Genomic DNA, 13,150 nt, shown 5'->3' on the forward strand with positions numbered 1-13,150 from the left:
TTCTTACATGAGTGTCAATATACACCACAAAATGGGTTTTCAAAAGTATTTTAGCTTTTGGTGGATTATAGTGAGAACCAAGAGGAAATGGGCCACGGGGATACTTTTTCTGAAGTAGCACTATGTCAGTGACCCACATCTCCTCCCTCCCCTGTGCCCTGCACTCCAGGGAGGGAAGGTAAAATAAAATGAAGTTGTGTGTAATCTGTTATAGGGTTGATGCTTCAGCTTTTCTTTCTAAGAACACATAATCTTTTTATAATATTTGATTCTAAAAGTGGGCAGAAGAGTTATTACACTGTTCTGTGCTGCAGATTCTGCTGCAGAAAATAACTGTGCATAATAAAAGCTGTAAAACGTATACAAACTTGCATATTTTTTTTATAATTACTTGAAATAATTACTTCACAAAAAAATAAATCATATCTATGTAAGACAGGATTCGTATTCTGAAGACACTTTTAAGTTGAAGTTCTGGTGAATTGTTAGGCTGGTGGTCTTCCAGCCAGATTTCTTACAATTCCTTTTATGAATCTTTGGAAGTAATGTGGTAATTCCGTCTTTGTTGCTTTTTTACTCAATCTGGAGTTGCCAGGAAGGGTGTTGTGGTGATTTTGTCATGTGTGTTCAGTTGCTTTACTAACTGGAAGAAAGGCACAAATTGATTTTTCTTATGCACGCTACAAATTGTGGTTTGTTAATGAAAGCTGAATAGAATCGGTATTAATTTCCAGTGGAATCTTGCCAAGGTTTAATATGATGGAAGCAGACTTTCAAAACTGGAAAACGATTGCATGATTTCATGTTTGATTTCAATTTCATAATAAAGTTAGAGGGTTTTTTATCTCTTACTCTTTAAGAGCATCAGTCTGCTAGATGTCGGTAATCCCGTGAGGAATTTTGAACTAATCTGAAGAAAACAGCAGTTATACAACTGAAGTTTTAAAATTAATGATAGTTTATTTTGTATTTTCATCAGAGGACAAAGGAACTGCAAATAGTATTATTTTGTAGGCTAGAAATTAGCTAGTAGTACTTTGAAATAGAAAATCTGTATGAATTTAGCGTTTTTTTTCTGTGAAAGTTGGTTTATTGACAAAAAAAAAAGAGAAAGCTTCTGAATTTTATCTTTTACCCTGGCAAAAAAAAATTGAAGTATTGGATAGTTCAACTTTAGCTAATTGTATGCTCATAATGGAGCGTTATGAGTATCCTCCTTTCGTATTTCCTAAAGGTTTTTTGAAAGATAGATGCTTTAACATTTATTTGGATTCTTAATCAATTTGTATCTTGTTTCAAAAACAAGTTTTCCTTGTTTTGTTTTCTTCACATCTCGAGAGAACGCAGCTTAAGCCTGCTCAAACAGGAAACCAGCCACCAATATTTGCTTTTTTTAGGCACAAAGCTTTTCTGGGCTTCAGAAACTGTTGATATTAGGCTGAAATTGTCTCCCAGAAGTGCTGTGTGTTTTGTTGAGGGACCATGTGGCACAATTGAGGACAATACTGGTAAATGACAGGTTTTTTTAATTCATTGAAACGAAAACAATGTGTGATGCCAAGTTCTGCCTACTTAAAAGATATAATTTAGAGGGTAGCTACCCTTAAGCTTGCCCCTAGCTACAGATGTGTTTATAGTGAGATGTTGCTTCAGTGTTAAGTGATCCCAAGAGCCAGCATGTGAATTACTGATGAATGTTTGTTACAATTATGACATTGTCTTAAGAGTGCTCACGTGTTTGTTTTTGCTGTTACTTATAACTATAACTGGGTTACGGAACTTGTCTTAGATCTGTGATATTTAAATTGTGATGAGCATGCTTAATAAAACTTAGATTCCCTTAGTAAATTTTGTTACTTCATTGAAGAACAAACCTATGCCTTTGAAGTTTTAAACCATCGTTGCATACCTTAAATATGGAGAGTCTTTTACCTTTTGGAGGTGGAAAGAAGAATAAATAGTCAAGCACTTAATGTAAGGCTTATACCCACCCAATGTCCTTGCAGCTATATGGAAAATGTCTTGCATCTCAAACAAATGTGTTAACTTTGTTATACACAAAAATGCATATAACTTTAGAATTTAATAGCTTATATTAAAAAAAAACCTAAAATTTTTAATAGTCTCTCATCACTATGATACTGCAGTCTCTTCAACTTTTTGCAAATACTGCTGAATTGAGTCTGTTAGATCTGGTCCCTGATGCCAGACTTAAGTGTATCAGATTTGAGTCGGCACCAGGAGGTTAGTTTGGTGTTGGGTGCAAAAAAGGTTATTTATTTTACAGATTGAATTAAATGACTTAAAACTGTTAAATAGAAATTCTTCTGATATGGTATCAGAATCGTGATAATAGATTTTTAAAAAATTGTTTCTCAAAGTGATTGAAGTAAAATTTGACTAGTATTCTGATTAGTCATATAAAAGGACATCTGTAAATATGAGCATATGTCTACATTTTTGTATATCTGATCTCCCAAAATAAATGTATGCTTAAACACTTAAAAATGTGCTTAGCTGTATATCATGTTTTACTGTGGTCTATCAATAGCTAGATACAGATAGTTATCAGGTGTCTGCCTCATTGTATAGATAACTATATTTAAATCAAATAACTTTAAGCAAGGAAATAGTAAAGGTAAACAATTTCCAGAAATATTAAAAAGAAACGTCCTATTATTTTACACAGTGAAAGCTGGAAGATGCTACGAAAAGTGTGAAGTGGTTAAACCTGTGTTTCACGTTAATATTTTTGGATATGTACTATTTGAGTTTTGTAACAAAATGTAAAGAGGACTGAATTGTTTCTTTCCTGCTCTGCATTGATATGATTTTTGGCATATTTAAATGTTGGTTTATTGCCATTTTTAGAGGAGTATGCAAATTTATATTTGGTCTTACAAGGCTTTGGTCTTACAATGACTGTCCCATAAAATAAAAGGAAGCAAAAAAAATGATGCAATAGCCTGCAGTAAGACAGAGCCATAAAAGGTGAAGCAGGCAAAATGGGAGTAGGTGGTCAGCAGTACAGATTTTTTTCTTTATTTTTTAAAGCAAAACAAAAAAAGGCACCCCCCCCCATCCCAAAATTAAAACAAAAAAAGAGCCTGCTACCCTCAAACTTAGTACCATGTGGATGGTGAGGATTTCAGTTTTGGACTAGCAAATGAGTTCTCATCTCTGCTGCACACACAACTTCATTTTGACTATTTAATGTATAAGGATGAAAAGATGTCTGTTCTTAGACATTGTTAGACATGAAGTTCTTTTTGTAGGAGAAAAGAAAAATGTGAGCAATGTTTCTAAAAGCCCTTTTGTTGAATTTGCTTAATCAAAATATGAAAAATCACGTTGAACAGTAGAGCTGCTGTCAAAGATCCTTTCTTGACCATGAAAGGCAATGTCAAAGGAGGAAGTGTAAACCTAGCATTATCTCAGCTCTGTGTGAGTTGTGAAGGAGAATCTTTGATTATTCTTTAGTGATCTTGTGAAAGCTAGTCTTGATGCTCACCTACTGTTTACCACTTGTGTCTTTGCACTTAGGGTAGTAGATACCTTAGGTATGTGCTTCAAAGAAGTAAGAAAGGCTGATTTAAAAATTCAGTGGTAGTGGGGGGAAACAGCTACGCTTCACTTATTCTTCTGTAGAAACTTCTTTAAGCTTCTACTTGAAACTGCTGAAAATGTCATGGGTAGGCACAGAACAGTCTTAAAATTAGTAACGAGGAACTTCGCTTAACTTCTGTGCTTTTTGTTTTTCAGTGTGATGTTCAGGGTCAGAAATGCCTTATGTGGATCGTCAGAATCGCATTTGTGGTTTCCTAGATATTGAAGAAAATGAGAATAGTGGGAAATTTCTGCGGCGGTACTTCATTCTGGACACACGAGAAGACAGTCTGGTGTGGTACATGGATAACCCACAGGTGAGATGTTCTTGGCAATAGTTTCCTGGCTTCTATCAATTTCCACTTTTTCAGATATTTTTAACAAATTTACTTAAGAAAAATAGGGTTTAGTGTTAGCTTATGGACCTGGAAGCTAGGGGAAAAAAAATTAGTTATGTAAGTGAAATAATTGTAAATCAGTGTTTCTTCTTTGTCAATATGTGCAGTCTTTTAAAGAAAAAATATAGTTCATATTTCTATTTAAAACGTTGCCAATTGCACTCAATAGTAAAACATTAAAAAGAACTTGAACATAGATGAATTGCCCATGTATGGAATTTAAGTATTGACAGGAGATTTAGGGGTCATACAGGAACCTGAATTTGATCCTACGTATAAATCTGTCATTAGTTTTGAATCATGATGTGCTGTATTTATTTTCTATTAATTATCTTGAGTGAGCATTGCAGGTTCTCGCAGGCACTAGGTAGTGCTATCTAAATATAACCGGGTGAGCTGAATCACATACTTGTTTTACTACACAGATCTTTTAGTTCACCTTTAACCTTATGTAGAAGTATGTCGTTTTCCTTGCATTACATGGGTCAGTTAGCTGTTTCATATTACTTTACCTCAACAGAATCAGTCATTGAAAATCAATTTCTAATGATGCTTGCAATTTCAACACAGTGTGAATGGTACATGAATGAGGAAAGCTTGTATCCATCCTGATGGACAGCATCCTTTATATAAAAGTTACTTTTGCAATGTACATGCATCAATGTGTTTTCTAGCATAGCGGAGAATAGGTAATTGCTTAGGGTTTGGGTACTGAGGCAGTGAAAGTGTAGGATCTAGGTCAGCTGACAACTGTCTGCCAAAAGAATATTTATTTAGCATTCTGCCAGGAAGACCACAGTTAAAATGCATGAGAAGTCTACTGTTCAAAGGAACCAACAAAAAAAATAATTAACTGATGTGTAGTTCAATGAATGTGACTGGTGACTGAAGCATTCAGAAGTTCTTACTAAGGAGAAAAAAAGAAATTTCTGGAAATAAGAGACTTCAAACGTTTGATCTCAACAAGTGATATGAAGCAGTTCTTTTCTTCAGTTTCTCCTGTGACATAACCAGGGCACGTGGGCGAAAACTTTAAATGCCATAGAAATTGCAGTTCCTGAGAAGTTTTAAGACTAATGATATTTGCAGTGCACACCTGTTAAAGTTTCTAGTTTAGGCTTTCTTACCTTCTTTTTTTTTTTATGTTAGAGTTCATGCACAAATGAAAGTGTGCCTTGCAAGGGGCAAGTTGAAGCTTCTTGATTTTCTTCCACTGCTGCTTTAGTTTTGAACAACTACAGAGCTTTTATAGAGCCACTGTGTGGAGACCATTCTTAATCCTTGAAGTGGTGAAACTCTTCATATAGGATGAGTCTGTGGTGTGTGCAGAACTTCACTGGGCCCTTTGTTGTGATAGAAATGCTCTATTAGTATCTGTGAAAATCAGTTCAGCTGTTCAAAGAAATAATGTTTTTAAGTCCACCATTAACCACACATTATTATCCTAATATAAAGTTTATAAAACTGGTGTGTGCTGGGATGAAAATCATTCTGATCAAGTAAAATTTAAATTTGTTTATTTGGGCAAAACGGGAAGACTTTTTAAATTAAAATTCAGTGTTACCAGTCTATAGTAAACCTAACCTACTTCTTATCTTTGAAATATGAATGAAGTGTAGACCAATTATTTGTCTGTCTTTCTGACTCTGTGGGTAGCATTAGTCTCCTCTTTTGAATGTCGAAGTTCATAAGGCACTACAGAATGACAAAGAGCAGTTTAGCTGGGGGAAAGATCAGCAGGCAGATGCAGTACCATTCTTATGGTCTCCAGGGAGGCCTGTAGTGGGAAGAATGACACTGTAACATAAAGAGCTATTTTGAAAGTAGAAATTGTAATGGAAAAAAGTATATGGAAAACAATGCTTTATTTAAAGGAATGAAATTAGAATCATAGAATAGAATCATAGAATGGTTTGGGTTGGAAGGGACCTTAAAGATCATCTAGTTCCAACCCCCTGCCACGGGCAGGGACACCTTCCACTAGACCAGGTTGCTCCAAGCCCCATCCAACCTGGCCTTGAACACTGCCAGGGAGGGGGCATCCACAGCTTCTCTGGGCAACCTGTTGCAGTGTCTCACCACCCTCACAGTAAAGAATTTCTTCCTAATAGCTAGTCTAAATCTACCCTCTTTCAGTTTAAAACCATTCCCCCTTGTCCTATCACTACTTGCCCTTGTAAAAAGTCCCTCTCTTACTTTCCCATAGCCCCTTAAGATACTGGAAGGCTGCTATAAGGTCTCCCCAGAGCCTTCTCTTCTCCAGGCTGAACAAGCCCAACTCTCTCAGCCTCTCTCCATAGCAGAGGTGCTCCAGCCCTCTGATCATCTTCATGGCCCTCCTCTGGACTCGTTCCAATACCTTCATGCCCTTCTTATGTTGGGGCCCCCAGAGCTGGACGCAGCACTGCAGGTGGGGTCTCACGAGAGCGGAGTAGAGAGGCAGAATCACCTCTTTCAACCTGCTGGCCACACTGCTGGTGATGCAGCCCAGGATACGGTTGGCCTTCTGGGCTTCAAGTGCACATTGCCGGCTGATGTTGAGCTTCTCATCAACCATCACGTCCAAGTCCTTCTCCTCAGGGCTGCTCTCAACCCATTCTCCGCCCAGCCTGTATTTGTGCTTGGGATTGCCCTGACCCACACGCAGGACCTTGCACTTGGCCTTGTTCAACTTCACGCAGTTCGCACAGGCCCAGCTCTCAAGCCTGTCAAGGTCCCTCTGGATGGCATCCCTTCCCTCCAGCGTGTCGACCACACCGCACAGCTTGGTGTCATCAGATGTCATTAGGACGAATGTTTTATCAGAAACAGTTAATAAAAAAGTTAAACATCTTTTGTGATGCTCTATTTAACTGTTGTATTTCTAGGCTACTAGCTGATTGTGAACAGTAATGTAAACAGAAAGATTAGTGTATTAAGCAAGGATGTAAAAAGAACAGACAGCTCCTTTTTGGACTGTGAATCTATTTAGGCTTAACTTCAGCTTTAGGAAGTATCAGGGTCTTTCCCTGCAATAACTTTAATATTAAATTATAAGACTATGATTTTTCAATCTCTTTTGAAAAATACATGAGATGGCCTTTGAAGTATCTGACGTAATAGATGAATGTCACTTCTTGTCCCTTCCGCCTGCCCTGGTCAAAATACATAAGACGCTAACATCTGTTAAGGAAAAAGTATTCGTTCCGGATTTCCTGGATGCAGACCTGCAAGAATCCTTTTTCCTCTAGTGAAATACATAAACCTCTGAAACAATTACTGTTTGTATTGTTTCTAGCAGTCTTTCTGTTTTTAGTTGATTAACAGATGTATGTGTAATAAACAAGTAGTTTAGATCCTGTTTCAAGCATACATTGTGTATTGTCTATAAAAACATGTAGGATTTTCTTTTTGTTTGTGGAATTGAGTTACTTGCTTTTTATGCATAAACACTGACTGTGATATGAGAATAAACTAGTTTAACTTTGTAACATACGGTTTGTTTCAGAATCTTCCTTCTGGATCTCCACCCGTTGGAGTCATTAAACTCACCTATATTTCAAAGGTAAGATAATACACAAGACACTTGTTGCTAAATTTTTGGTGATAACTACCAAGGACCATTTCTGAAGGCCTCAACTTTAGACAATTTTAGATGCCTTTTATGTAGGGCACGGGAAGCTTTTTGCTTGTGTGCTACTCCTGAATTTTAGACAAGTGTTACAAACACTTCAATAGTATCAGGTTAAAATAAGAACAGACTAATTACTGTGTTGTCTAGGTTTGTTCTGTGATTTCAAATGGCAGCTCTTTGTGCTGCATAGAATTTGTATTTCTGAACTGTATGTTTCAGTTCTTTGAGTATTTGAATTCCAGTTAGTCTTGGAGAAAAGACAGGCCACTTATGAAGTGAAAGATAAGTTTTTGGGTGTGATAGTTTGCAAGTAATAATGATCTTAAATAGACAGAACAGAAAAAATTCTAGAAAATACTTAGTTCCTTATACTCTGTATACAATTACTTCCAAATATGTCTGAAAGAAAACTGTGAGCTAAGAAAGTCTCCATGGTTAAATTTGTGGCAGATACTGCATTAGCAAATAAGTGGAGAAATATAATTTACCTTCTCTTGTCTTTCTGCTCATTTCTCATCCTTCCTTTGCTTTTCTTTTTGTCATGCTGCATCTTTCCACCTTCCTTGTTTCGTATTTTTTTTATTCTTGTAAAAGATATCATTGATGCTGGTTACATCCCAAGTACAGAAATGTCTGTGGAGACCTGCTTATGTCCTTCCTGGCTTCCTCCTTCTATGCTTACTTTGCCCCAAACCTCACAATTGTCTTAAGAAATCTGCAGTCTTGTATCTCACTTTTAATGGGAGCAGGGGTGGTCACCCGTGCCTTTGCACCTGTGTGTGCCTTGAAGGTAGCTCAAGTGTTGTGCCCGCTTTGCAGAGACTCTAACTTTCCATGGTTGTTCTAGTTATGTAGTACATGGGTTTTGTTTCTGGCCAAAAAAAAAGGTTTTGATGTGAGAGACTGCTTTGCCTTCTCCCCCACCCTTGACAGACATGCTGTATAATATAAAAAATGGCAACGCCTCTCTCAAAACAGGAGACACCTTTGCTCCTCCCCTAACTGCAACATTGCAGAGACTCTTAAAGAAAAGTGGCTATTATTCTTTTTATGTTAATGAACCAAAATACAACTGATGTCCTTGACAGTATGAAATGTCCTTGACTTTTTAGTTCAGTTGAGATGTAGAACTTCAAAATGCAAGTAGAAGAGCTGTGTTTTCAAATTTCAACATTTTGTCCGGTAGTGAATCCTTAAACTTAAGGAAGAGGAGCATATGGCTTCAGCTGTCGTCTCACCATAGGCTGCACATCTTGAACTGACTTTTATGTAGAGTATTTTTTGTTATATCTGTATATCTTTATACCAAACAAGCTTGCTATGCTAATCTTCAAATTTAGCCACTTGAAAGAGGAAAAAAAATTGTGATGTCTGATGTATATTTTGTATACACAGTGATATTTATAATCTTCATTTCCCTACTAGGTTAGCGATGCAACTAAGCTAAGGCCAAAGGCAGAATTCTGTTTTGGTAAGTTCTTGCATGCGGCATGTGCATCAAGTACTTTCTTCAGAAATTTGAGACAAAGATAATGTTCTGCAATTCTGTTACCAGATACAGCTGGTAGTGTATTTTTTAAAACCAGCATGTATTCACTGTTTCCTCTTTAGTACAAGGGAAATGTTGGCTTCTTCATAAGGTGTTTTTGTGGCTTTTCGTATTGCAGCTTAATGAGGAGTAGGTGAGAGCTGTTTTTCAGATGTTTGAAATTTTTGAAGCATTAATAAGCTAATCAAAAATGATCGGTGTTTTCAGAAACATGGCATGCCTGTCAACTATAAAGACAAGTAGTGTAACTATTTTTATCTGTATTAGTGATAAAAGAGTTGATTTAATTGATATAAAAATACTGTCAGGCAATGCTGTTGTGTTAAATTTCAGCCTCTGTTGCTGCACTGAAGAAAAATAATTTGCTTGGGGTACCTTCTAGGTTTATTGATACCTAAACTTGTTTAAACTTGGGTAAAGCTTTAGCTAATCATAAAAGCCCCTTACAGTCTTTTTTTTAGATTTTTTTTCTTGTAATTTGTCCAGAATTTACTATAATTCGAGATTTTTTTGACAAGCAATTGGCATTCACCAAAGTACCTGTAGAGACTGGAATCCGCCTCTGCTCTGTTTATGAATAACCATTATTTATGGCTGCATTCACATAAGAGTTTTAGCTCAGAGGATGACGGTACTGAAAATGCCTGAAGGTTTTATGACAGTTAGTGAAGATGTCCTTTGCCGTGTTCGGTATTGTACAGGCCCGGAGAAGGCAGCTCCACCGGACTTGTGCAGGCTCTGTGTTGGAGCTCATGAAACACTTGGTAAATCACCCTTGTGTGTAAGGCTTCAGGGGCTCTGGTCTAGTACCTAGCGTGTCAATTCAGAACCATCTACAGATTCCTCTACATGTGCATGTGTAGAGGTGTTTGTCTTCATCAGTTGTAAAGTTGCTCTTGTCAGTGGGCCAGCTCTAAAAAGCCTTAATGATCCAAGATCCTGGCTTAAAGCTTTTCATATTTCTGATTTATTAAAGCATTTTTGATACTTTTTAGAGGAAGAATATACATTTATTGTCTTTATTTAAATACCGGGAGTCGTTGTTTCAGTCAACTCATACACTTCTATATTTTGAATTTATATTTGCATCTAATAACGTTTGCTTCAAACCATCCACTTTTGGGAGAAAGATGATAGAAGAGTAAAAAGTATCTGTTTCTGGCATGTGTTTGTTGTTAGCAATGACCTGAAGAACTGTTATGTTGCAGGTAGAGCAGTGAAATCTGTTCAGACTTTAGCTGCAATGCTCCAAAATTTTGGGAAGGTTTTAGGCACTGTTCACCTTAAAACTAATTTCAGGATAAGTTCTTAGAGTGTGTGAAAAAACTAGCCGTGATTTTTTTGCTGTTAACACAGAAACATGTTTGTCCTTTGTGGATAAAGGTATGCTAGGCGTTGCCAGGTATATATATAAACTTACTAAAAATATGCTTTCTCTGCCAAGTCACTAAAGTAAAATAAAGTTTTATGTTCTGGCTGTTTTAAAGTCATTTGGTCCTGCCCATCATATACTTAGTGATCAATATTGTTTTTTCCACAAATTTTTAAAAAAAAAAAAAAAAAAAATCAGTAATCAGTCACGTTAATGAGTTTGTTGCAAAGGATAACAGATAATGGCCAGAGCATTAAAAGGAGAAATTGTAGAAGTCTCCAAGTATAAAACTTCGTTGCTTAGGAAAATTGAGAAAAGGGCAATGGAGCTGTAGAAAATTGTGATAAAATTCAAGGCTTTATTTCTATGTAATAAAAATCATTTAGCAAATTCTGTATGGTGCTGTTTAAGTGGAGAGCTTTAAAAAAAAAAAAAATAGGGTGTTGTTTTTTTTTTTTTAGAATAAAGCAAGCTTGTCAAGTGAATGTATGTGTCTTAAGATGACTTTCTGAAAAGAAATGCAGCAGGGAGCTTGAATACTTCAACTGGATTTTCCATCTGAAATCAGATCTTTTTATGATGGTGTTAAGTTTGCTCTTAAATTTCAGTATTGTTAACTTTTAATGGTTTTTAACAGTTATGAATGCAGGGATGAGAAAATACTTTCTACAAGCCAATGATCAGCAGGACCTAGTTGAATGGGTAAATGTTCTGAACAAAGCTACCAAAATCACAGTAAGTGGTTTAGTTGCTATTTAGTAATACTTTCAAATGGTGACTGTCTCAACGTGCTTAAATGTAACCTTTGCCTCCAGTTCTTATGCTAGAGTAGTCTTTTTATCTCTACAAACAAGTCTTGGTTTGGCTTTCCTAGACTTGGAGAAACTGTACAGAACTCCTCCTAAACTTGTGTTTATTTTACTTTTTGCTTTGGAAATTAGACAAAATTGTGATATTTTTTTTCATTACAGTGTATGATGGTTTCTAATAATTTGAAATTACCCATATATATTTAATATTAATTGAAATATCCCGAAGACACTTGCAAGTAATGAAAAGATACATGTACATGTGCCTGGTGTCAAAAGTTTGTATTTCTTAAAGTATCACTAAAATAATGAGCAAACACATCATGCCATGTTCCAAAGGCTCTTTCCTGATTTCAGGTAACATCCATTCAAAGAAATATTAATGTGTTCTTCTGATAAGTGTTAAATTACATTTCTGGTTTGTACCAGGATAGCTTGTTATCTCATGATAGAAAAAATTCATGTATTACCTCAGTCTTTTCAGGAGGTAGAAGTTACGGTTTTGTTTTCTCTCCAGTTTCGGGGAAGTGATGACGAACTGTGTTGAGAGCATGCCCTTACAAAGAAGGGGTTCTGAGCATGGATGTGCACATTTGTATTTGTTGTTAGTAACGTTTTCATTTTTAGATTATCTAAGGATGTTTCCATAAGTCATTTGAATTGTTTTAATGTAGCCCTTTCTTTGGAGTTATAAAACTGTTACTACTAATAATAAATAAATAAAAAAAAAAAAAAAAAAAACAAAAAACAAACCAGAAACACAAAGCCTTCTCACTTGGGTTTTTCATGAGGACACACCACAACCAAGCTTGAATTGTTTCCAGTTCAAGAAATAAGAGTGAATAAAGAATTAATTGCATCAAATTGGAATTTAGTCTGGAAGCTGTTTATCATACATTTAACTTGCATTCTAAACGGCTGGTGAAATCAATAGTATTTTTTGTCCTTGAAGGAACAAGCCTTTGAACTGTTAATCTGTTCGGAGGTTATTTAGTATGACCAATTATTTAATCAAATAATTAAGATAATTCAATTATTAATTTTCATATGAGCATTACTTGCTGTCGACTGTAATCGTCCAAGATTTCGTTGCATTTTGAGTACTCTGGGTGCTGGTAATTTCAAAATAACGATGAACCTTTGCAGTCTAGCACATTGTGTACCTATTTGAGTACTGTTTGAAAACGCATTCATGTGAGAAGGTGGTTGTGGGTTTGGTCTGTAACATTTTAAGTAGGAGTTTGATGGCTGAAGCACTTGTCCATGAAGCTGTAGCTACAAGGTCCTTCTCTCGAAAGGCTGAGGCCCATGATCTGTGTGCACTAGGAGAATGTCTTATCCTTCAGCGCCAGAGGCTGTGAATGGAGTCACCTTTTAGCTGTGCTAGCAAAGCTGGGGGGTGTGCAAGGCTGAGGGGACAGTGGAAGTGAGAGAATGAGCCTGATGCCACAGCTGCGCAAGCTGCTGAGTGCCACCTTCCCTTGGCCAGGAGGAAGCTGTCCCAGGCTGACATTTGTGCTCTCAGAACTGTTTGTACTTCTTTGCAGGCTGTTTTTTTGTAAAATAAGCAGTGCTGGGCATAGGAACTAGAATGACAGCAGACTATAAAGTGGTTTTGTTTTTGTCTAGATCAGTTCAATTTCAAGTTTTGAAGGTGCCCCAGTCTTGCATGGTAACGCACTGTGTAAAGGGGATTTGCGTGTCCCTTCTTGCTGAAGCAACTTGGGTGTCCTATGTAAATATTGAGTAGGTTGCTGGCTAGGATATTTTGGTGTGAGACTATTGATCTCTTGAAGTCACTAC

At 36.5% G+C, this 13,150-nt stretch overlaps 1 protein-coding gene across 7 annotated transcripts in view; it reads left to right on the forward strand.

Annotated features, from left to right (window-relative positions):
- Positions 1-13,150, forward strand: part of PLEKHA1 (pleckstrin homology domain containing A1) — a 39,932-nt gene that overhangs the window by 11,804 nt on the left and 14,978 nt on the right. For 6 of the 7 annotated variants that reach the window (XM_068398224.1, XM_068398223.1, XM_068398226.1 and 3 more), the window contains exons 2-5: positions 3,763-3,923; positions 7,492-7,548; positions 9,043-9,088; positions 11,176-11,273. In XM_068398224.1, the coding sequence (XP_068254325.1) occupies positions 3,783-3,923; positions 7,492-7,548; positions 9,043-9,088; positions 11,176-11,273 (342 nt within the window). In that variant the 5' untranslated portion in view covers positions 3,763-3,782. The remainder of the gene's footprint in view (positions 1-3,762; positions 3,924-7,491; positions 7,549-9,042; positions 9,089-11,175; positions 11,274-13,150) is intronic. The other variant, XM_068398230.1, reaches the window with a different exon arrangement.

Source organism: Nyctibius grandis, chromosome 4 (assembly GCF_013368605.1).
Source record: "Nyctibius grandis isolate bNycGra1 chromosome 4, bNycGra1.pri, whole genome shotgun sequence".
Taxonomy (NCBI): domain Eukaryota; kingdom Metazoa; phylum Chordata; class Aves; order Nyctibiiformes; family Nyctibiidae; genus Nyctibius; species Nyctibius grandis.